General features: G+C 47.5%; 2 protein-coding genes and 1 pseudogene across 2 annotated transcripts in view; 2 read left to right on the forward strand and 1 right to left on the reverse strand.

The window, feature by feature from the left end:
* The first annotated feature begins 1508 nt into the window (after positions 1-1508).
* Accs (1-aminocyclopropane-1-carboxylate synthase homolog (inactive)) lies at positions 1509-18058 on the forward strand. The gene is made up of 15 exons (XM_055600030.1): positions 1509-1696; positions 3147-3437; positions 6577-6636; positions 7994-8064; positions 8783-8852; positions 9169-9235; positions 11101-11198; positions 11679-11756; positions 13006-13106; positions 13978-14067; positions 14925-14970; positions 15059-15200; positions 16812-16954; positions 17065-17218; positions 17322-18058. Exons 2-15 carry the CDS (start codon positions 3147-3149, stop codon positions 17417-17419), a joined length of 1509 nt encoding a protein of 502 aa, XP_055456005.1. The 5' UTR covers positions 1509-1696; the 3' UTR covers positions 17420-18058.
* Positions 18059-19373: 1315 nt separating this feature from the next.
* On the reverse strand, positions 19374-19814 carry LOC129671272 (small ubiquitin-related modifier 2-like; annotated as a pseudogene).
* A 3436-nt stretch (positions 19815-23250) lies between these two features.
* Ext2 (exostosin glycosyltransferase 2) overlaps positions 23251-23845 on the forward strand; it is a 139729-nt gene continuing 139134 nt past the window's right edge. The window contains exon 1 of the mRNA XM_055600055.1: positions 23251-23430. The gene's annotated coding sequence lies outside the window, so the exon portion shown is untranslated. The remainder of the gene's footprint in view (positions 23431-23845) is intronic.

Here is a 23845-nt window from a genome sequence, read left to right on the forward strand (position 1 = left end):
GTGGAGAAGCAATCTGGATCAATCTCCCCTCCTGATACTATCATGAGCCGCCATGGGGAAGCCCTAGCTTCCAGCCCAACGCAATGCTTGCTTTGTCTCCATGCAGGAGTGCTCCCCTATGTGAAACAAAAATGTCTAGGCCAGCAGAACTCAAGGTTTCAGAAAGAGGAAGAACGGTTTTTCTAGTGGGTCACTCGGAGTAATAGAGAGTGGAACCGTGCCTTTTCCCACTCCTAGATTCCCGTGAATCCTGGCTTATGGAGAAACCACACCACATACCGGAAGACAATTACTTCTGTCTTAGTTGTTGTTCTACACTGCTGTAATTAAACACCGTGACCAAGGAAACGTATAAACAGAAGCACTTGATTGGGCCTTGCTCATAGTTTCAGAGGGTCAGTTCACTACCATTCTGTCAGGGAGTGTGGTGGCAGGTAGACCTGGTGCTGGAGCAGTAGCTAAGAGCTTACCTGATCTGCAGCCAGAAGGGAGAGAGAGACTGGGCCTGGCATGGGCTTTTGAAACCTCAGAGGCCACCCTCAGTGACACACATTTGCCAGCAAAGACATACTTCCTAGTCCTTTAAGGGTCTACCAACTAGGGATCAGATATGCAAAAATACAATCCTACGGGTGCCATTCTCATTCAAATCGCCACACCGGCAGTGACAGATTGGAACTACTGAGGCATCACACCTTGCTTACTTAGCATTCACTGGTTCTCAGTGTCTCCTTCGTGAGTATGGCCATTGTTGAGTTACCTAGACCAGAGGTTCCTGCTCCAGTTTGGGAAGCTTATAAACGATAGTATTATATTTTCATGGATACGTCATTTATCAGTCTAGGCCTCATGTTTTGGTCTAGACCGGACGTTGTTTCCTTTCGTAATTAAGAGGTGGAGTCATTTGGTTTTGTCATTTGCACTCATTTTAGCAAACCTCTGGGAGTCACACAATGACAACTACTTAGGACTTGCTGCCTGCTTGCTTTGGTTTTCTGGCACCAGGGATTGAACTTTGTATCCTTTGTCTTCTCACATCTCTAAAAATCTGTTCTGTATAGACTGGAATTCAAAGAAGCACCCCTTTAAGAGCTATTCATTCCCACGTGTTTATGCGGCCATATTAATATACATATCGATAAATTTCTATTTTTCTTTTGTAAATCTTTGCCCCCTCCAACTAAGAATTTCCTGGGGTTGAGAGAAAAAAGCCTTTGCAAATGCGTGGCGGGGAGTTCACTTGGGCAGGTTGGTGACTCTCTGGAGGAACGGTGTTTTAAGAGGATGCTTTTTTTTTTTTTTTCTTTTGTTTTTCGAGACTGTGTTTCTCTCTGTAACAGAGCCCTGGCCGTTTTCTAACTAGGGAAGAAACTTCCATCCCTCCAACGGCTCTGACCAAGGGTGTCTGAAATGCTAGCGGGATCTGAGCTCAAGCCAATGAGAGAAGAGAGGGGGTGGGTGGGCGTGGTCTTGTCTTGGCCAAGATCTCCACCTTTCCGTCCCTTCCTCTTCAGAGTGCAGACTCCAGTTTCTGGCGGGCTGTTAAGTGCTGAACCCCAGAGCTTCCACATCCGGACGCTGGAAGCAGGGCACAGGCTCCTCTCCCATGTCCCCGCCTGGTCGCCAGGGGTCAGGCTTCCCCAGAGTCCCGGAAGTCCAGTCCTGAGGATACCGCGAGTGAATCCCGAGATCCAAAGTAGGTGCTATCTCCCACTGTGCCTGCCGAAGGGGCAGGCTTCTCTGCCCGGTACTTCTGATCGCTTCCTGCCTGTGGGTCTGGAAGTACTGAGTGCAGTCACATTTGCTTCCTGGGCCTGGAAAACCGAGCAGGCCCTGTCGACCACTGTGTATGTTTGTGAGCGCTGGGCTGGCAAGATCGCCAGGCTGGATTGATCTCCCAAGCACTGCCTTGCGCTCCTGCTGGGTTCTGACTGCGCCTGGGTCTAGACCACGTTGCCCACGAGCTGAGCTCCGTGGTGCCCTTCCTCAGGCCTGGGCTGTCGGTGGAGCAGAGGGTGTGCTCTACCGAAGTCCCGCTACCTTGGGGAGGACCCCAAGATTTGCAAAGCAAAATTAAACTACGGGGCAGTTTCTGTGTCCCCATCAGCCATCTGCCAAGTAAGACTTGTACCTTAAAACAGGGAAATCAGAGAGCATTTGTGATAGTGACTCATTTCATACTTTTGGCCACTAGCCAGAATTTGCTGAGTGCTTTATCACTGTTGCCCTTTGAGGTGGTTATGGGCCCCACCAGAGCACAGGTGAGACACCAATTCCCTCCCCCCCCCCCTCCGCCAATTCCCATCACCATCTGTGCCAGACTGCCTGTCACACAAGTGGTCCAGGACCATGGCAGTCTTCTGCTTGGGAAATGGCCTGGTGTTTTAAAATTGAGAAGAGCAAGGCTGGGGAAAGATCTGCCCCCTGAGACTGCAGAATGAGGAAAAAAATGTCAAAATGGAACAAGCGAAAGCTACAGTAGATTAAGGTTATTTATATGTAGCAAACATAGTTTGTACTCATGGACAATCAACAGATATCGCTGAAGTGTTTCATTAAATAGGAACACTTTAGGGATGAGTACATAAGCTTGCAAGATGAGGAGCTGTCTGTGTGATGAAGATCACCTTAGTTCCACCTACTAGGAAGGCTGAGAAAGGAGGATCACTTGAGCTCAAGGGTTCAAGGCCAGCATTGGGCAACCATAGGGGGGAAAAAACAAGAAAAGGAAAGAAGAAAGGAAGGAAGGAACGAACGAACAAACGAACGAACAAATGAAAGAAAAAACAAACAAAGGCAGGCTGGGAAGTCAGTAAAACGCATTTCTTGCCTTGCAGTCATGAAGACCTGTGTTTTGTCCCCAGAACCCACATAAAATAGCCAGATGTGCATGCTCGTAATTCCATAGCTGGGGAGATGGACACAGGCTAGTTAGTCTGATCTAATGCCAGCACCAGGGCCTAGTGAGAGACCCTGCCTCAAAAAACAAGGTGGGCAGCTCCTAAAACAATACCAGAGGTTGTTCTTGGGCCCATACCCAGACAGACACACACACACCACACACACACACACACTCACACCACACACACACACACAAAGCATGAACAAAAGCCCTTCAGCAGGCCTGTGCATTTGTGTTTTGACAGATGTTCCCTGTTTCTCAGAGGGACTCTATTGCACCTACTACCTCTTCAAGCTCAGCCTCTAGTCAGGACATGGAAAGTGGCTGTGAGGATGGTCTGCAAGGAGAATGCCTCAGAAAAACAGACCAGAAGCAGCCCAAACTCTATGGAGTGGGTGACCCCACGGCCATGTTCACCTCTGACAGCTCCTGCCTGTCCTCTAGAGGAAGAGTCATCAAATGGTTCTGGGACTCTGCTGAGGAGGGCTACAGGACCTACCACATGGATGAGTATGACGAGGACAAGAACCCCAGTGTGAGTGAAGACCCCTTCCCCACTGGGACTCAAGCGCAAACTAATCATAGGGCAGCTAGCACCCAGCTTGCTCTTGCTGGGTTGGAGTTATGCTCCTCAGGTTCCAAGAGGGCTGCCAATGTTTGCTCTATAGACAGTTCATGTAAAAGTAACTTTTACTTACCTGATGTAAGGTTGTCTCCAACCTAAGCCTAGTCCTGGAAGCTTCTAGCCTCCATAGACACTAATCTAGGCCTAAAATGTTTTCAGCCTCTGAGACTTACTGCTGAATAAGCTCACCCTTTCTAGTTCTTTTTGAACTCTGGCTGGCTGGTTCAGCTTAGCTGTTCTCATTCAAATTCTCCTCTAAGCTGACTGATTCAAACTGGTCTCTCTCAGCTTCTGACTAATAGCTCTGCTTGGCCTCAGATTAACTCTAGCAATCTGTTCTACTTTTTTGAATCCTTCTCATTCCCTGGCTTTTTCTCTTTTCACCTGTGTCTAACTTGCTCTCTCTTCAACCTCTCTCTGTAAAAATCTTCCAGTAAAACTGCCTTTTCTCCCTCTCCCGCTGTGTTTTTCTCGCAACTAGCTTCTCTTTCCCCTTTCTTCTTGTGAGAGTTGGGCATATGCTATTCTGTCAGATAATTCTCTGATTTGTCACTTTGTCTGCTCTCAATTAGACAACACTTTCAAACACTGGTGCTTCCTTCTACAAACTAACTTTACCTTCATTGTTTGGAGTTAAAGATGTGTACTAAGGATGTGCCTGTACTCCAGCCAGAGGGATTAAAGGTGTGTGCCATTTCTGCATTCTAGCTGGATCACACAGACACAGAAAGTCTTTGAATGTGGTCAGAGTAGCTGTGTTACTGGATTAAAATTTGTCTCTGAGATGGGCTGGTAATGTCTTCTTGTAAGAGTCAACATTAAGTGGGATCAGGGATGTGACATTAACAGTGCTTGTCATATAATACACTTGATAAATAGTAGCTGCTATTATTAATATCGTCCACCTTGATTATCATAATCTGTTATACATAATAGTTTGGCAGGCCAAAGAGGTGCACGGTAGCCCTTATTAATAGTTCTGATCTGTTGAGCGTCCATCAGGTATCAGCGACTATTCTAGACACTGGCTGGTCATAGCTGTGAGTAAAACTCAAATCCTGCCCTATGTACTTTTGTCTTAGTTGAGACAAACAACACACACACACACACACACACACACACACACACACACACACACACCATTTACTAAAAGGTACTGCAGAGAAAATGAAGACAGGGTGAGGTGCATAGAGGATGATGGCGGGCTGGAAATGTTGCTACTTGACAGGATATCAGAAGGCAACTCTACTCAGGTGACATTACAACAGAGGCTTGTAAAAAAAAAGTGAGAGCTTGCTTTAGTTATCCATTGCTGTAACAGATCACCCCAAAGCTTAGCAGCTTAAGTAGCAAACATTTCCCAGTTGCTAGGGTTCAGGACTCCTGGTGGCATCTTCACACCAGGGGTTCCTGTCTCAGTTCCCTGAAGCTGGTGCTATGGTCTCACCTGAAAGCTTGGCTGGTTGGTGGGGCATGGACAGGTGAGAGGCTCCATCTCCAAGCTCCTGTGCACGTGGACTTTTCCATGAGGACTGTCTCCGGTATGGCAGCTCCCTCCAGGGCAGATGACCCAAGGCAATGAGAGACCTATGAGCACCCACGGTAGAAGCCATACACTTTTATGACTTAACTTTAGAAGTGATGGCCCGTCACTTTTGCATGCTCTTCTCATCAGAAGTGGTTGGCAGATTCAGTCACTAGGCAGAATGCCATGGGAGAGGCGACCCACCGCCAGCGGCCATGCAGCTGTGAGAACAGCTTGGACAAAGGCCTATGTACGAGAACTATGCTGGGTCAGATCAAGAGATGGCAAAGTGACTAATGGGCTATGGCACAGCCAGACTGGTGGGTGATGGGGTCAGAAAAGCTATGGATATTGTAGAGCCTCATAGGACATGGTGGGTGTTCTTTTTGTAGACAGAGCGAGGTAGGAAGTGTTCGGGAGAGGAGCAGCATGAATGGTGCAATTTCAGTCCTTTTAAAGACATCTTGGACTTCCACATGAAGGCCCAGTGACAGGCGAGGGAGCGGACAGGAGAGGAGGCGAGAAGCTATTGCAGTGCTCTGGAAGCATGGCGATTTAGTCTGGGGTTTCAGCAGTACAGCGTAATGGGTGGGTGGCTGGATGTGCTGTGACTGTAGAGCCATTAGAATTTGCAGTTGAGTTGGCTGACTGGAGGAACCCGTTTCTTTCCTAGGGGTGGCGAGTACTGCCTTTCATCTTCTTTTATTTATTTACTTTTAAAGATTTATTTATTTTTTATTATGTATACAACGTTCTGTCTGCATGTACACCTGCACACCACAAGAGGGCACCCGATCTCATTATAGATGATTGTGAGCTACCATGTGGTTGCTGGGGCTTGAACTCAGGGCCTCTGGAAGAGCAGCCAGTGCTCTTAACCACTGAGCCATCTCTCCAGCCCCCGGCCCCATCTTTTATTTTCTAACTCTCAGCTCATTCAGGTTGTTTTGTCTTTCCTGCTTCCTTCACTGCCCACATAAGGCAGGGGTCAGGAGTTGGCACCTCCCATTAGGAATAACACCTTATGGGGTGGCAATCAAATGCTGTGTCCTGTTAGCAGGGTCTTCTGGCACGGGAGGGTCCATTGAACACTGCCATCTTGTTTTTTGTTCCTAGCAGACTATGATTTACAGTATGCATTTTTTTTTTTTTTTTTTTTTTGGTTCTATCAATGTTTCTGTGGAGACACAGTAGTCACGAATCTGCCTTCAGGGAGCTAGTTATCAGCAGGGAACTCTACCCTGATCTCTGTAGCATGGGGCAGAAACTGAGTGGTTTTCTGTGGGACTCCAAGAAGCAAAGAGCCCTTCCAGGCGGGGTGTGTGGGAAGGCTTCTTGCCAGAGACGGTATTTAGACAGTGTTGGAGATTGGAGATGGGATTTTGAAGCCTAGTGAGGGCCCAGCTTGAGCAAAGACAAGGAGGCATGGTGAGGGGGTAGATTTGCTGTCTGTGGGCTCCTCGGGCTCTTCATTGGCATTCCTCTGTCATGCTTACCCACCCTGCCTCTACCCCTTGTCTGCAGGGCATCATTAACCTGGGCACCAGTGAGAACAAACTCTGCTTTGATCTTCTGTCCTGGCGGGTGAGTACAGGGGCTGGCATCACCAGCTCCAGGTGGGTAAGTACCAGGCTGCCATCACCAGCACCTGAAAACCCTTTGCCACAGTAGCTTACTGTATGCCTTGGTGGCCCTGGCTTAAGGGCTGGGAGACATGGATTCCAAATCTGCCTTGGGAACAACTCCACTCTCCTCTCCCTTCCCTCCCCTCCCTCTCCATCACCTTCTGTACCCAGTCTGCCAACAGAACTATATAGATCCCTAGTCTATAATTTTATTTTATTTTTTTGCTGGAGATTGAACCTAGCACTTACACAGTCTACGCAAGCCAAACTACACTCTCTGCCGTCTTAACTCTTTATTTTGAGATAAGGTCTAAGTTTCCCAGGCTGATCTTGAACTTTTTTCTGCAATCCAGGTAGGCCTTGGATTCGCAGTCCTCCTGCCTTAGTCTCTGGTATAGCTGGGTACCTGCCAGGCCAGGCTGTTTCTAATCCAGCTTACAAAATTCCTTAATATTTCATCAGACTTCTTAAAATTTTATCAGATGCCTCAAGTCTCCAAAAGCAAAAATAACTAAAATTGGTTTTAGTATTTTATTTACCTAATATATATCTATCTAAAATATGACCATTTCAGCCGGTAATAAATATACAGTTATTGATGTCTATGAATACTTGTTTTTGCGAAGTCTACAGTTCAGATTAGCCACCGAGTAAGTGCTCAGTAGTCACAGAATACCAGTGGCTTCATGTTGGACCAGCTCTAAGGGGTGACAGGAGGGAGGGGAATGGCTGGACCCAGGCATGGAGAAGGAGGTGATTCCAATTCTTCTGCCCTCCTCCCCCTACCCAAGGACACTATGTTATTGGCCCACGATGCTCTATTGCCACTAATCCAGTACCTGGTCATACAAGGGATGGTCTACAATTTGTCACCATACACAAAGGGTAAGATCGAGTTGAGCCTGCAGGGGACAGTGTCCTGAGACATGACTCCCCCCCCCCCCCAAAGTTGAAGCCAAGGCCAAGTTGACATCACCCAATGCTGGAGCCTCCTCTGACCTCCGGGAAGGCTGAGCAATATGACCTCCCACTGTTACCTCTGCACCCGTCCATCTGACTTTTGTTGTATAGAGAGCTGGAGTCAGAATTGTGGATATGGTTTTAGCTCTCCCATTTGCTAGCCCAGTGGCCCTGCCTTCACTTTGTGAGCCTTGGTTCGCGTATCTGTGAAATGGGCCTGGGAGTGCTGTCCCGTACTCCTTTCACAGTTTCTCTGAGAAGCAGGGGAAACCCTAGGTGACGAAGGGCCTAGTGCCATCTGGAGGCAGGCGATATTGCCAGCCTTCAGCCTTGCTCTTTTTCCTATGCGTTCCCAGCTGACGCAGAATGACATGCTTCATGTGGAACCATCTCTGCTGCAGTACCCTGACTGGAGGGGACATCTGTTGTAAGTAGCTGCCGCAGGCTGGTGTGTCTCAACACGGGGTGATGTTGGTCCTCCGGGAGGTACAGCAGTCCCAGGGCACATTTCTGTTGGTGTAACTGGAAGAAAGGTCTACTGAAGATGGGTCGGGATGATACCGACTGTGCTGTACACTGATTATTTCCCGGGGTCAGGCACTGTTCTAAGGCATTAGCGGCCCACTGGACCTAACCCAGGATGTGCTCCAAAGCTCATATTCTTAGAAAATGGTCATCAAGACAGTGATCCCTGGTCTTGAGCAAGGACTCTGCCACTTAACCAGCAAGGGATTCAATTCTCTTAAATCTCAGTTTGTTTGTTTGTAAAATGGGAATGATAGTAATTATAGTCACCATGGAACAGTTGCCAAATAACAGTTTTGTAATGTTGAAGCTCAGTAAGAGCCATGGAAACAGTGCCTGTTATCATAATGTTTCTTATTATCATTATTGGCTGGATTTATGTGTTGTTAGTTTCATCCCCTGAAGCCTCCTGGTTAGGTGTGGCTGGGTGTCCTAGAACTTCAGAGAATGAATGCTTTGTGGATGGATGGGGGAGGGTGTTTGCCTACCACATTCATGTCTTGGGAAGGGAGGATGGGGCAGTGGTAACCAGCCACTTGTAGGTTCCCAAAGGGGCCCTGGAGTGGACTGGGCTGGGAATCCTCTGACAGCTGTCACACATCATTGGCCTATCCTTTTAGCCTCCGGGAAGAAGTGGCAAGGTTCTTGTCTTTCTACTGTAAAAGCCCAGCACCCCTCAAACCAGAGAATGTGAGTCACACATTTCCTGGGGTTAAGGGTCGGGGTGGGGGTGCTTGGGGTCTGCCTCTCACTTAGTCTTGACTCCCAACTCCATTGTGCTGGTCCTTCTTGGCTTCCCCACCTTTTAGAGAGATCCTTAGCATGACCAGTTTTGTCTCTGGTTAAGATTAAGAGCAGGGACCCCAGAAATAAGCTTGGCTGGGAACCAAGAGAGACCTCTGTCAGGATGGATCCCCAGGAAACTTGGGAGAGGCGTGGCCCTTCTTGTGGTCCTTGCTCTTCTCTGTCCCCTGACAGAGGCATTCTCATCTCCTGTCAAGTCCAGGTGGTTGTCCTGAATGGCGGTGCCTCTCTCTTTTCCGCTCTGGCCACAGTGCTGTGTGAGGCAGGAGGTAAGTGGACTCCATGCCCCGCTCCCTTAGCTTTGTACAGGCCCGTGCTGTGCTGCGGCCCCAGTTGACTGGCATCGGAGCTGCCTCAGGATGTCGTCAGCTGTGATAGAATATAGGAGACTACAGGAGCCTTGAGTGAGTGGCTTGACCGGACATCCAGGGGCAGCTGTTCTCGGGGAGGTTCATTTGGGTTCAGGGTCCTGCTTCCTATCTATGAGTCCTTCATGTTTATCAGGTCATTGTCACATGAAAGTTCCAATAAGCCAGTCTTTCTTCTGTCAGGACAGGGCATTGAGATTACTTATAAACCTAAACCCTGGCAAAGGGGCCTCAAGGAGCCAGTGTTGGCATAAACCAAACTGGTACACCCCATGGCTGGGGAAGGCCTGACTTGGATATATTGCTGGTCCTCTTTCAAACAAACAAAAACAAACACCCAACCACCTCCCCTACTTTTCTCTTAGCAAGAAAGGAAATCTAAATGGCTGTTGAGTAGACAGCCTGCTGTAAAAAGCAGTATGGTTGTGGCCAGGAGCAGAGGCTTGCTCACGATAGACTAAATAATGGATTAACACTGGCCACATGCAGTCTCCACACACTGTATTCCAGGCGAGGTCATGTGGCTTTACATAGCACCCCTATGAAGTGGGTTTTTTGGTTGGCTCCATTTTACAGGTGAGTAGACTGAGGCCAAGAGGTTAAGCAGCTTTTCAAAGTCACACAAACAGAAGCAGTCACCAGGACTTGAACCCTAAAGGAAGGTCTGTTGTGAGAATACGATAGACAATTTCTTACCCATTCTAGGACAATCTCCAAGCTCCATTTCCTGGATCTATAAAGTTAGGTTGACAAGAGTGCTTACTTCAGAGCATGCTGGTGAGGTTGTTTAGCACGGCATCCATGGTTGATGTTAGCAGAGGGCCCCACCTCACAGTGGATGGATAGGGGCTTTCAGCTTACAGTGCTGAGAAAACTGCAAATTCAATAGCAACTCTGTTTTGGTTTCTCTTTACTTTTAAATAAATCTTTACTTATAATAATCTTTATTTTATGTCTATGGCTGTTTTGCCTGGATGTATCTTTGTGTGTGCCTGTGGAGGCCACAGTGGAGCATTGGATCCCCTGGAACTGGAGTTGCAACCAGTTGTATGCCATCATGTGGGTGCTGGTAATCGAACCCAGGTTCTCTGGAAGAGCAGCCGGTACTTTCAGCTGCTGAGCTGTCTCTCCACTCTCTCCACTTTCTCTATTTTAGACAGGGTCTCATGCAGCCCAGGGTAGCCTTTTGTGAACTCACTATGTATCTGAGGATGACCTTGAACTTCTGATCCTCCTGTCCCCAACTCCTGAGAGCTAGGATTATGGGTGTGGTGCCTGATTTATGTGGTGCTGAGGATAGAACCCAGGGCTTCATATGTGCAAGGCAAGCCCTCAACCTACTGAGCTACATCCCTGGCCTTAGGAGTTTTGAGTTGTGGCAGCTTTTCTGGCTAGTGCCTTGTGATGCAGCATTTCCTTGATGGATAATGACAGTGAGCTCCCCTATTCCACCTGCAGGCAGCCATGAGATCTTAGGTCAACACCTATACCCTCGCCTGTTACAGGTTGCTAAGCTAGGATATTCAGGAAGTGGATTATTTTTAAATATTTTCACCTTATAGTAGATTTGTCTGAATGTGACCTCTGTCCCAAGTGAAGGAGCTTGATCTTATGGGATCCAAGTTTTAAGATTTTGGGAGTTGATAGGAAGGATATGCTTCAAATGTTTCCCAGAGATGATGGAGGCTTGGAAGGGCAGTAGGCCTCATGATGGGGTCTGGTGTATCCAAGCCAGAGGCCAATAGGCTGCCTATACCTGCCCCTAGATGCTTTCTTGATCCCCACCCCTTACTATGGAGCCATCACACAGCATGTCTATCTCTATGGCAACATCCGACTGGCCTACGTCTACCTGGACAGCAAGGTAAGAGAGCCTGCATCTTCCCGTAGGCAAGGGTTGCCTGGGTCTGAATCTGTGGGTGGGCACGAAGGCAGCCTGTATTAGGGGCTTTGGGGCTGCTGTGGAATGAAACTGCAGCCTTCTCTTGTCACATGGACAAGACACCTCTGCCTGGGTTCCCTGGAAGCTCCAAGCCACAGGTTCTAAGATCCTGGATCCAAGAAAAAGCCAAGGACCTCCCCCAGAAATAAGGGGAGGGAAAGAGGGGAGCTTAGGCCTTAGAAGTCCTTAGAGCCAATCAGGGAAGCCTGATGCCTCTATGAGAATTCTGAGTGATAAGGGTAGGGCAGAAGGCAGGAAGGGGAAGCAGCCCTTTCTGTTTGCTGGAGGCTGTACCCGGGAGACTGGAGATGAAGGAGAGCAAAGGCTCAAGAGTTCAAATTTAGGGTTGGGGGTGGGGGCATCACTGAATTTGAGTCCTGACTTTGGTGGGTCTCTTCCCAGGTAACTGGACTGAATAAACGTCCCTTCCAGCTCACCGTTGAGAAGCTAGAGATGGCCCTGCAAGGAGTTAATTCTGAGGTCTGGGGATTCAGTCACATCCAGGGCTGGGAGTGGGTGGGTCTCGGCAGCGGCTTGACCCTTCATCTCCTGGGAACTGGGCTTGCAACACTGATAGAGACGAATGCGGAGGGATTATGAAACCATCATGGGAGGGGGGCATCAGGCAGAATCCTGTGTCTGTGGGAGCTTCCTTAGAAACTTCCCCCTCACAAGAAAGGGTAAGAGGAGGTGTTGGGATATGATCAAAGGCCATTATATATAAGACACATACATTTGTTTAAAACAATGGTGGGCTTCACTCTTACCATTTCTATGCACATGCATAGTTTTAAACAAATGTATGTGTCTTGGTTACTGTTTTATTGCTGTGAAGAATCACCACGAGCAGGGTAACTCCTTAAAATAAAGCATTTAATTGGGATTTGCTTTACAGTTTTAGAGGGTTGTCTATGACCATCATGGCAAGAAGCAGAGAGGTATGGCACTGGAGCAGTAGCTGAGAGAGCTTTACATCCTGATCTGCCCGAAGCAGGCAGGGAGACACTGTACTTTTGAAGCCTCCAAACCCACCCTGAGTGACACACCTCTCCCAGTGGGGCCACATCTCCACCATCCTTCCCAAACAGTTCCTCTGAAGACCAAACATTCAAACATAGGAGCCTAGGGGGCCATTCTAATTCAAATCACCACAGTATGCTAATTAAAAAAGACCCCCCCCCCCCAGCCCTTTTGTTTCTGCTTCAGGGTCAAATGTGGACCATGGAAATCTATAATTTAGTGAGTCTCTTTGGCAATTTGAGGGGTCATCCTGGTGCTTTGGAGGGATTCCCTAAGAAAGGCAGAGACCCAAGTTCCTGGGCTTGCTTTCCACCATTTTCATCTTCTGAACACTTCACGGCGTTTTACCCTTTGTCATTCAAGCTGTCAAGTGCTCACTGCAGGAACTGAAAGTTCTCAACTTCCATTTTGAGTTTTACCTTTGTCATTCAAGCTGTCAAGTGCTCACTGCAGGAACTGTGAAAGTTCTCAACTTCCATTTTGAATTCTTCCTACACAAGCACCCTCTCGGCCAGCAGCTGGGCACATTTTCCTGTTCCCTGCCTGTTTTCTTTCCATGGTTGGCACGACACAGCTGATGTAATTCTCCGTCCCACTCACTTCTTGCTGTGCTTCCTTGGGAAGCTACCAGCCTCACCCAGGGGACCATGAGGCTCTGTCTGGGGTTGGCAGCGGGGAGGGCACTGAAACACCCCCTGGATGGTTTCAGGGTGTCAAGGTCAAAGGCCTCATCCTCATCAACCCCCAGAACCCTCTGGGTGACATCTACTCCCCTGAAGAGCTGCAGGAGTTCCTGGGATTTGCCATGAGGTGAGCTCCGCCCACCTCACACAGTGGACAGACAGGTTTCTGATGTGGTTTTGGGTAATTCCTTATACCTTCTGAGCTCACTGTGGGCTACTACCCGCTTTAGGGTCTCCTTGTCTTAAAACGCCAGCTATAATGCTCTAAGGCCAAACACCACAGTGAACATTTTCTTATTTGTTTGTTTATATGTTTAGCTGTGTTCATGTGTGTGTAAGTGTGGGGGACAGAGGTCATTCCTTAGATGCCTTCTATGTTATTTTTGAGAAAGGTTTTCTCTGGTCTGGAGCTGTCACATGTGAGAGGCTGTCTGGCCAGTAAACTGGCCCAGGGATCCACTTGGATTTGTTTCCCTAGCACTGGGATTACTAGCACATGCCTCCAGGCTTTTTAATTTTATTTAATGTTTTGTAAGCAGCTTCTAGGTATCAAACTTGGGTCTTCGTGCTTTCAAGGCCTCACTTTACTGACGGGGCCATTTTCCCAGCTGAGCACTTTGTGCGGTATCTGTTGTTCTGGCAGCAGCCCCATGAAAAATGGACACTGTTATTATCATCCCTGCTTGACAGAGCCTCAGAGTGGCCCAATCAAGAGTGAGACCAGGCATGAATTTGAGTCCCATTTGTCTCCAGCCCACCACAGAGGCCTCGAGGGTACCTCCACTCCCCTGCAGTGCCTCGAAAGCTCTAGAGTACTTTGCTTTATATGTGCAGCTTCCTGTTTGAAAAAAAATGTAGACCAGAGTGGGGTGTTCTTGGGACAAGCTGGTGTGGTCATCCTGGGCTAGACCTGTGGTCCTCTGGGTTTCTGACATACTGTCCCTCAACATTGGGTGGCATATTTTGGCTCTCTCCTTCCCACCACCTACCCATTCCAGGCACAAGCTGCATGTGATCATGGATGAGGTTTACATGCTGTCCGTGTTTGAAGAGTCTCTTGGGTACCGCAGTATCCTGAGCCTGGAAAGGTGAGGCCCCACTATAGCCGATTCTACCAGCCCCTGAACTGTTTGATGGTTTCCCAGCCTCTATCTGGATCAGTCCTACAGGGCCTGGCCTGCCCCAGGGTGGTTCCATGAATATCTGTATGATCTCACTGGTCTTCTGGCTAGGAAAGATTAGGATCAGGTAGATCAGGCACCTTTAGATTATTCTTGACATTCCCAAGTGCTCCAAGGAGAGGCGTTGGCATTCTTTGGGTCTGGGAAACTGGACTTTTGCTGTTTCCATTGTCTTCATAGTAGCTCCAGTTTCATCTATCCATCAGTCCTTGTGTCAGTCCATCTATCTATTCATCCATTCATCTATCCCCTCACCCACTTTATCCTCACATCCCTTCATCCACCCATTCATTTATTTATCTATCCACCCACCCATCCATCTATTTATCTGTATTTCTAGATAGACAAAGGTCTCAGCCAATAAAGGCACAGCTAAGCATTTCAATGCTAGTGGCAAGAAGTGCTGAAACAGAGGTGGTGAGTTGCTACGAGAAGGTCTGTTTGAGGTACCCACTTGGCCTCCTTTCCCAGGGTTGGTCAGAAAAGGCTTTTTGAGGAAGTGGTCCTTGAGCTCTACTCTAGCTCAGAGGTCAGGCCTCAGCTCTACCATAGACATGTGAGCCGGTGAACTTGGCTGTGTTCCGATATAAAGTTACAGAAATAGGCAGCAGGCTGTTTGTTGACCCCTATTCTAAGGGAAGTCTGGGGACCGGTGGTTCAAAGACCACGAGACCCAGTTTTGTCTATCCATCTATTTATCCATTCACATGCCTGTGATCTCCTGGCTCTGGGTTACTTACATCTCCATGCTGTCTTCTCTGCAGGCTACCTGACCCCCAGAGGACACATGTGATGTGGGCCGCCAGCAAGGTGAGTTCCTGGCTAGCCTGGGTGGGAGGGGATGGAATCAGTTTGTTCTGTGAGGGCTGACCATGGCCTAGCATGCTTCTCCTTGTAGGACTTCGGGATGTCTGGGCTTCGCTTTGGCGTACTGTACACGGAAAACCAGCACGTGGCTACTGCCGTGGCCTCCCTCTGCCGCTATCATGGCCTCAGTGGCCTGGTCCAACACCAGATGGCACGGCTGCTCCAGGACCATGGTGACTGCCTGGGTGTAGGGCCTTGCTTTCAAGGAGTGGGGTTGGAATGTACATGGGACCTGTTGGGGCTCTTGGGTGCCTTTCTTATGGAGGAACTTAGGTGGTGTCTGAGAGTGTCCTTTCAGAGTCCAGACTGAGCTCAGCCACTTGCTTGCTGCTTACACAGCACACTTCTTCACCTCCCTGAGCCTCAGGCTCCTCATCAGTAGAATAGGGCTGATGATGATGCTGGTCTGGCAGGCTGACTATGACCTGTCATTTGGTTCCAACAATCCATGGCATAAAATAGGCACTTGGTTAATGAGAGCTCACCATTTGGATGCAGTGCTGTGCATCTGTACTTCTAGCTACTTGGAGGCTGAAGTAGAAGGATCCTTTGAGGCCATGAGTTCTAGGCTAGCCTGGGCAACATAGTAAGACCCCACAAAAAAAAAAAAAAGAACTTATGGTCCTTTCAAAAGAAATCAGTTACCAAGAAAATATGGGGAGCTCTCTGTCTCTATGAATCCTATGATCTGTTCTTGCCTCCAGAAGTCGGTTTAGATGGCAAAGCTCTCCTATAATTGTTGCTGTTCACTGAGCCTTTCAGATGCTCTTTTGGTCCACCTCATTTTCCTCCATAGGGTCCTAGGAAGAATTCCTATACGGTTCCTCATTGTTTTACAGGTGAGGAAAAGGAGGACCAATCTAATAGCCTAAATATTTTTAGAAACGTGTGTCAATTATCACGCGTTGATAGGGGAGGTGGGACAGCCACCTATTGACCTTACACTGCTGGTGGGGACAGACGATGTTTCAGCCACAGTGAAAAACAACTTGGCAGTTTTCTATAAACACACTTATCAAATGGCCCAGCAGCCACAGCCCCAAATGGGGAACCGTGAGGGTCACAATAAAACCTCTGAGTGAATGCTAGTGGCTCCTTTTTTCCATAACCACCCACATCCACAAACAGTTCAGACGAGTTGACACACACAGATATATCCCATCCACTCCCCCAAAGACACTGAACTGATAAGAGAAGTTAGGGTCAAGAGGTTACATGCGACATGAGGCCACCTTTGGTGACAAAACTGTCATGAGGGATAACGTATCAGTCACGGGATAAGGGGTGGTGTAAGTCTAAATGACGTGAGGATAACATTTAGGGTCACTCAGGGTCCTGATTGTGGCGGTGTGCTTTCCTAAGTGTAAGAATGTGTCATAATCCACAGAGCTGCGCACTCCCCCAGTCATGGGTCAGGGAGGTGAAGTTGCTGGGCTCTGCCTTTTCCCCTGTCTTGTCAGAGGCCCTGCTGGGATCGGGTCCTTGATCTGGGTGGTTCTATCACTGCAGACACCTTTGGCTTGGTTCACATTCCGAGGGCCTTTACACTCTGGGCTCCTCCCTGTGGTCCGGGATCTGGCACTCCCAGCTGCATACCTGGACCAAAGGCACTTTATACTGAGTGTTTGAACGCCCAGCCCCTCTGAACCCACGACTCGGTCGGTACTAGCCAGCTAGACAAAGAACTCCCATGGTGCTGGCTGTCATGCCCTTTCAGCATTTAGGTTAGTGCAGTAGTCTGAAGGACCCTGCGAGTTCCGTATTCCCACTTCCCTTCCCTTTAGACTGGATCAGCCAGGTGTACCTGCCAGAAAACCATGCCCGGCTCAAAGCTGCCCACACCTATGTCACAGAGGAGCTCAGAGCCCTGGGGATCCCCTTCGTGAGCCGTGGTGCAGGCTTCTTCATCTGGGTTGACCTGAGAAAGGTAAATGGGGTGGAGGTGGAGGTGTGGGTGTCGGAGAATGTCAAGCCTCCACCTGGCAGGTGAGGGCGCTGGAGGGCCTCCTGCCTTCTGAGCTGCTTCCACCCTCCCAGTACCTGCGCAAAGGCACCTTTGAGGAGGAGGCATTGCTCTGGCGCCAGTTTTTGGACAACAAGGTGCTGCTGTCCTTCGGTAAGGCCTTCGAGTGCAAAGAACCCGGATGGTTCCGTGTGGTCTTCTCAGATAAGAAGAACCGGCTCTGTCTGGGTGAGCAGTCTCTGCCCCAGCCTCCCTCTCTGCAGCATCCTCCGAGGCCCCTCCTTCTGACCCCAGCAGCCCCCCGTTCTGACAGTTCCTCACTTCTTCTCAGGGATGCAAAGGATTCAGCAGGTGCTTGACAGGCAATCTCAAGAGGTCGAAGATGCTTCTCTCTGTCACTCTCAGGAGCCATGTAGCCAGCCCAGATGAGCTGGTCATTGCCTCTCAAGCAGCCACTGTCCCTGTCACCTGGCCATGTAAGGCCACAGAAGACTGTGTGGACGCACCATTTGTCGGTAGGATTCCCGACTTGGCTTTGGCCTTGAAGAACTGTTTCCTGCCCTCGCTGCTGGCAGTGGAGATTGTTTAAACTGATACTCTTCCCCGGGCGGTTGCTGCCGCCTCTTCAGTGGGCTTGAGATGAGCCGGATGACTGTGTTGTGAACAGTGCACAATGCGAGGAATCGTGACTGCTCGTAATCAGAGCTTCTTCCCACGCCACAAGAGTAAACAAGCAACTGTTCATTCTCTGTAATGCTGCCTTCCTGCCTCCTGTTGCCAGGGAAACAAGCCAGAGGAACAGTACCCCCCCCCCCCCACCACACTAACATCATAAAAAGGAATCTCATGTGCACTGTGCACTGCTTGTTTGTGGATTGCCTTATGCTATTTCCTTGCTTGGTCTGTAGATTGCCCATTTTTCTGTTTTGTTGTTTCTCTGTCATTGGTTAATTTTTCTGCTTTTTTTAGATTTTTTTATTTCCTCTCCTCATCTTGTACTCATTTGTAACTTATATGCTCTAATTTTCTCATGGCTGTTCTCCTAGGAATTATAACAGTTACAAACAACTTGTTAATAGAAAAGTCGTGTCTTGACTTTCCCTTTAGCATTTCGAGAGCCTTTGAAGACCCTTTATCCTTGGTGATCCCTGACTGTTCTTGTGGTCTATTTTCACTTTTGCCTTTCAGTTTTGACCCTGCAAAGTCTTGTTTTACACAGGTAATGTTTGCTTCAGTTGATCACAAACTCATCCCATGCGTCTGAGATTTCCATCTGGAATCTTCACAAGTCTTCTGTCTGGATTACAGCTCCTGGAGGTGGGGTGGGAAGAGTCTGCTAGTGACAAACTTTCAATCTCTGCTTGTCTGAGGATGCTCACTTTGCTCCCTTTCTGAAAGATGACTTAGCTGGTTATAGAATTCTGGGGTCAGTGGTTTTTGTCTGATTTCTGTTGTTCATGTTGCAGCTGCTTCTAAGATGACCTGCGTCCTTAATCCCATCCCATTTTCTCCATGCCTTTATTCTTTATTTTTTGAACTATTCTTTATTCTGAGAAATAGATCCCATGTGGTTATGGTCCATTATTTTTGAAGATAAAAGGAATTCCAATGGATAATATTATTTAGATTTTTTTTCTACGTGTCATAATTCTTTTACACATTTCTTAGGACTTTTTTTTTTTAAGACATCATCAGCTGGGTGTGGTGGCGCAGTCCTATATTCCCAGCGTTTGGGGATGCAGAGACAGGCGGATCTCTGTGAGTTCGAGGCCAGCCTGGTCTACAAAGTCCAGGAAAGCCAACACTGCACAGAGAAACCCTGTCTTGGAAAACAAAAAACAAACAACCAAACAACCAAACAAACAAGAAATCAAACAAAACAACCATTACCATTGGTCACATATAGTGTCTTCATCGCTATGTGAAGACACTGAATTATCTTTTTTTCTTTTTTTTTAAACAAGAAGTTTATTTAAACAACAAGAACCTTGACTTGAAGGGAAAACTATCCAGGATCATTTTGTTCAAGAGGAATTTACTGTACTTAAAGACGGATTGCTCTACATGTAACAGCTACATACAAAAAAGTTATAAAATTGTCCTTGGTTTTAAAATGATAAATGAAAAAAAAAACATTAAAATTCTCCAACGGAACAAGGCATGCAAGGATTTTGTGGTTAAAACAATGAGCTCAAATATCTAACTGGAATATAAAGATAAGGGCTGAACAAACATGACACTAATGGAGATAGGAGGCTATCACAGAACCAGTACTTTTCCCCAGATTATCTCCCTCTAATGTCAACCAAAACAGAACACTGGCCATTTGGTTTAAAAAAGAAAAAGAAAAGATGAGCAATATGCTTGTGCACATACACCAGTTACTTAAGTACAATAAAGAGATGGGGACAGGAGAATGAAAGAATAGAGAAAACCATACTATAGTTGTCACGATGTGGAACTAAATTGCAGCTTTCTAGTTGAGAATGTATTCTTGGTCTGTAATAAAATTCTGGAGTAAGCAGCAGGTTCCCTCTTTAGTAGACACTTCCTGCCTGCTGCTGGAACACATTAATCATATCTTTGTCCTCCATCTCCAGCTGTGCAGGTGTGTCTGTTTCACTGATCGGTTGCCCATCAAACTGGAATCTGGTCTGCCTCATGGGCAAACCCTGTCATTCACGATAGGCTTTCCTTAGTTTAGGAAGTGGTGTTGGCCTCTTAATCTTAAACCGCACCACAGAACCAGCCTTCCCACCACCTTCAAATTAATATGACTGTTGTTCTCAGTCTTGACTCCCTCCTTGGGTTTCTTGTTGGCCATGGCGAGTGCTGGCATCTCCTCAGCTGCCGCTTCACAGAGGCACCAGGTCCACCGTGAAGGAGCACACCTGAGCTGCACCAGGAGTGGCCACTGAAGTAACTTATCATCTCATTTTATGCACACGGTGTGTAATTCTTTCATCCGTGGCCCCCTTCATCAGCTCTGGAAAGTTATTAGCCTTTTCTGTCAAATATTGCTCTTCCCCCATTCTCCCTCTGTTGTAGTTACTTTTCTGGTGCTGAGTAAAAACATGATGACCAAGGTAACTTATAAAAGAAAGTGTTGAACTGGCCTTACAATTCCAGAGTATTAGAGCCTGTGATAGAGGAGCAAAGGCGGAGCAGCAGGGGTAGCTGAGAACCCACATTTTGATTCACAAGTAGGAGGCAGAGAGAGAGAGAGGAGAAAGCCAACTAGGAAAGTCCTCCTGAGGGACACACCTCTACCAGGACCACATCCTTCCCAAATAGCTTCACTAACTAGGGACCAAGCAGCCAACTATATGAGTCTGCGGAGGCCATTCTCATTTAAATGACTACAGCTTCTAGAGTCCTATTGACCACATGATAGACTGGCTGCCTCTGAGTCTGTCGCTGTCTTTTTCATGTTTTCCTTCTCTTGCTCTCTCTGAGTAATTTCTGTTTTACTTCATGCAATTTAATAATTCGTTTTTCTAGCTAGATATACTCTACCTTAATCTTTGAATTTTATGTTTAAAAAAGTATCTTTCTCCCTAAAGTAAAAAAGTTATTGTTTATAACATTTATAATTACTGAAACATGGTTGTTTTGTGTACTATATAGTCATCTCTGTGTAAACAGAGGATTGGGGCATGATTCTTTTTGGAATACTAAAATCTGTATAAAAATAAAATAGCTTCATATTTGTGTATAAATATGTATATTTATAAATATAAATAGGCACATCCCTCTGTAGGCTCTATTTTTATTAATTTAGTTTTTGAGATAAGAGTCCTCTCACCTTCAGTTTCTCCATGTTGTTAAAAAGATATATATATATGTTTATTTATTTATCATTGATAATATGTGAAGTCTCACTGCATGTCAGGGCACTTGATTTTATTTATCTCATTTTCTATGCAACGAATATGCACTATATATCTCAGGCTACCTCTAACTCAAGGGAAAACATGCCCAGTTTCCCTGTGTATGTGAATCATTTCTAGATTACATATAATACAAGTACAACAAAACATACTGTTTGAGCAGCTGTAGGTGTAAGAACTCTAGCGAGTCATTTAGCAAATATTCAGGGAAATACTACTACTAAAGATGTTCAGGGTGTCTGTCCATTTACAAAATTTGTAATAGCTCAATCTTACACTTTCTTGCTTCTCATAATTTGTGTGGTTTTTGTACTTAGAAGTGTAGCTGCACAGTTTCAACTGTGCCGGGTGGTAGGACGTTTGCTTTTCCTATTGCTGCTTCTTTCATACAGGACTTTGATACATACAAAATTTTCTTTTTCTCTTTCTGGCTCTTCAGCATCTGTCAAAATTCTAAATGTTCTCCAGGATAACAAAAGTATGCCCCTCCCTCTCTCTGGAGACAAGAGTCTCCAACAAGCTGTCTGCAAACTCATCATCCTCCTGCCTCAGCCTCCCAAATGCTAGGACTACAGGAGTGAGCCACCACATCTCTGATCTTAGATCTTTCCAGCAGCAGGTGACCTGTTTCCTCCCTAGCCTGAAGCATTATCCCTATGTCCTTCTCTGTTACTTTCCACTCTCTGCTTTAGGTAACTTCACTTGTACATTTATCTTATTCCTAGGTATCTCTTCCATGAACCTTGCACACTTTATTCACTCAACAAACACTGAACACTTGCCATTTTCCAGACACTGTGTAAGCTTAAGGCTATAAATTGTGACCAAGATACTTGCTTAACACAATTCTGCAACACAGTAAATTTTCATTTAATGCTAGTATGTATAAAACACTTAAAATATATTTTAAAATACATGTAAATACAAAGGAAGCAGATAATAAGGAAGACAAAAATCTCCAGTGCAGATACATACTGTTGACCGTGGATTGGAGAGATGGCTCCGTGGCTAAGAGCATTTGCTACTCTTTCAGAGGATCCAAGTTTGAGTCTTAGCACCCTGTAGCTTCATCTCTGGCCTCTGCCTGTACCTTCATGCAATTCTCTCACACATTGAGATGAATACATTAAAAAAAAAAACCTTAAAATTTCCCTTTTTAAAAAGATACAAGCCAGTGCTCAGTGAAATGCCAGGAATTTGGCTGTGGTACCATTGGCTATTGGTCCTGGTGTCACCCATCCAGTTCTCAAGTGGGTGGGTGTATGCTGAGTTCAGTAATGTGTGTGTGTGTGTGTGTGTGTGTGTGTGTGTGTGTGTGTGTTTGAAGCACACAGCCACATTCTGTTAGATGTTGGGAAGAAGAACGTGGGCAGAAGATTCTGTCCCTAGATTTTTCTTGTTCCAATCTCCAATCTCTATTGGATTGGACAGGATACATTAACTCCAAAATACCGGCACTGGAATCATGGCTGGTGAGGAAAGTGTTCACAGGTTTCCAGACAAGCTGTAAACAACAATGTCCACTAGGTGGCGCTGAAGTAAATCAGGACCAGAATGTATTCGCATTCCGTGGCCAGACCAAGAACTACGGCCAGCAATGTCAAACCCGGCTAGGTGTCTTCCTTAGCCTCTCAGCAACACCACACAGCTTTCTGCTATTTTACATTTGTTGCCTTGTGACAGATGCTACTACGCATGCGATAATTTCTGCTTCTACAATTACTTCCAAAATTGTTATAATTGCTTCTTGGATTTTTTTCCCCCCAAGCATCTGCTTACACATTTTTTTTCTCTTTTGTTTTTGCGCAAGCACATTTTACCTACAATTGTTCGTTGCTTTCCCCTTGCTAAGGGACCTTGGCTTCTCATTAGCTTGGCTTGGAGATACTACCTAGCTGGCAGTTATGTCTTCCCTCTTTTTGTTCCCTGATTGTGTCCTACAGTTTACTTTCGTTGCTCTCGGTGTCTGGCTATTATTAGAAACAGTGTGGTGAACGTTTTTTATAAGTGGTGAGAGTTTCCGCAGGGTAAATGACTACTTAGAAGGTTGGTTGGAATTGAGGGTCCAAGGCGTTTTTTACACCCAGATGGATACTGCCTAATCGCCCTGTGGGCATAAAAATGCTTTGTAGAGTTGGAAGTAGTCGCACTATGTAGCCCAGGCTAGTTTCGAATTAGTGGGTGAGCCTCCTGCTTTTCTGGGATTACAGGTATAAACTACCACGCCCCACCGAAATGCTTGCGTTTTTTGACAGTTTGGCTGTCCCTTCTGGGCATGCTTTTGCACCGGGGCGGGGTTGCTCAAGTGTGCTGGCTCCTCCTGTCCAGCAGGGGGCGCGGCGCTATCGCTCCGCATGCGCAGTGCTCGCTGTGTCAGCCGCCGGGAGCTCTACAGAGCCCGGCGCCGCTTTCCCCGCTGGCGGCGGCGGACCCGGTGCTGGCGGCGGCTCCCCGTCACCACGCAATCCGACACCAGCAGCCGTGGCTCGCGGCCCGCGGCAGAAGCCGGTGACGGAGCGCGGGGCCGAGCGGGAGGCGGCCGGTTCCGAGGTGAGCGCGGCTCGCGGGCCGGCCGGAAGGGCCTCGGGGCTGGGCCTCTAGGAGCTCCGGGGCTGCCGGAGCGCCGCGGCACTGCACCGCCTCCCCACCGGTGCCCTCTCCCCTGGGCCTGCCCGCCTGTCCAGGACTTCTGCCTCCTGCTACAACCCGGCGTTGCAGGACCTGAGTCCTCCCAGGGAGGCCTTGCACCTTGGTTCTCCCGGGCCGGTGGCTTTTAGTGCAGGTCCCGAGCGGGACGCGGTGGGCGGGGGGGGGGGGGGGGGGGGGGGGGGGGGGGGGGGGGGGGGGGGGGGGCGTGAGCTCAGGGTAGTTGGGAGATGCGTTGAGAACGGTGTCCAGTTCTGAGAGTCAAATAATGGTTTGGCGTCGCTTATTAAGTGCCAGTCTAGAAGGGCCTTACCGAAAA

This window comes from Psammomys obesus, unplaced genomic scaffold, assembly GCF_907164565.1.
Source record: "Psammomys obesus unplaced genomic scaffold, mPsaObe1.curated_primary_1811, whole genome shotgun sequence".
Taxonomy (NCBI): Eukaryota; Metazoa; Chordata; class Mammalia; order Rodentia; family Muridae; genus Psammomys; species Psammomys obesus.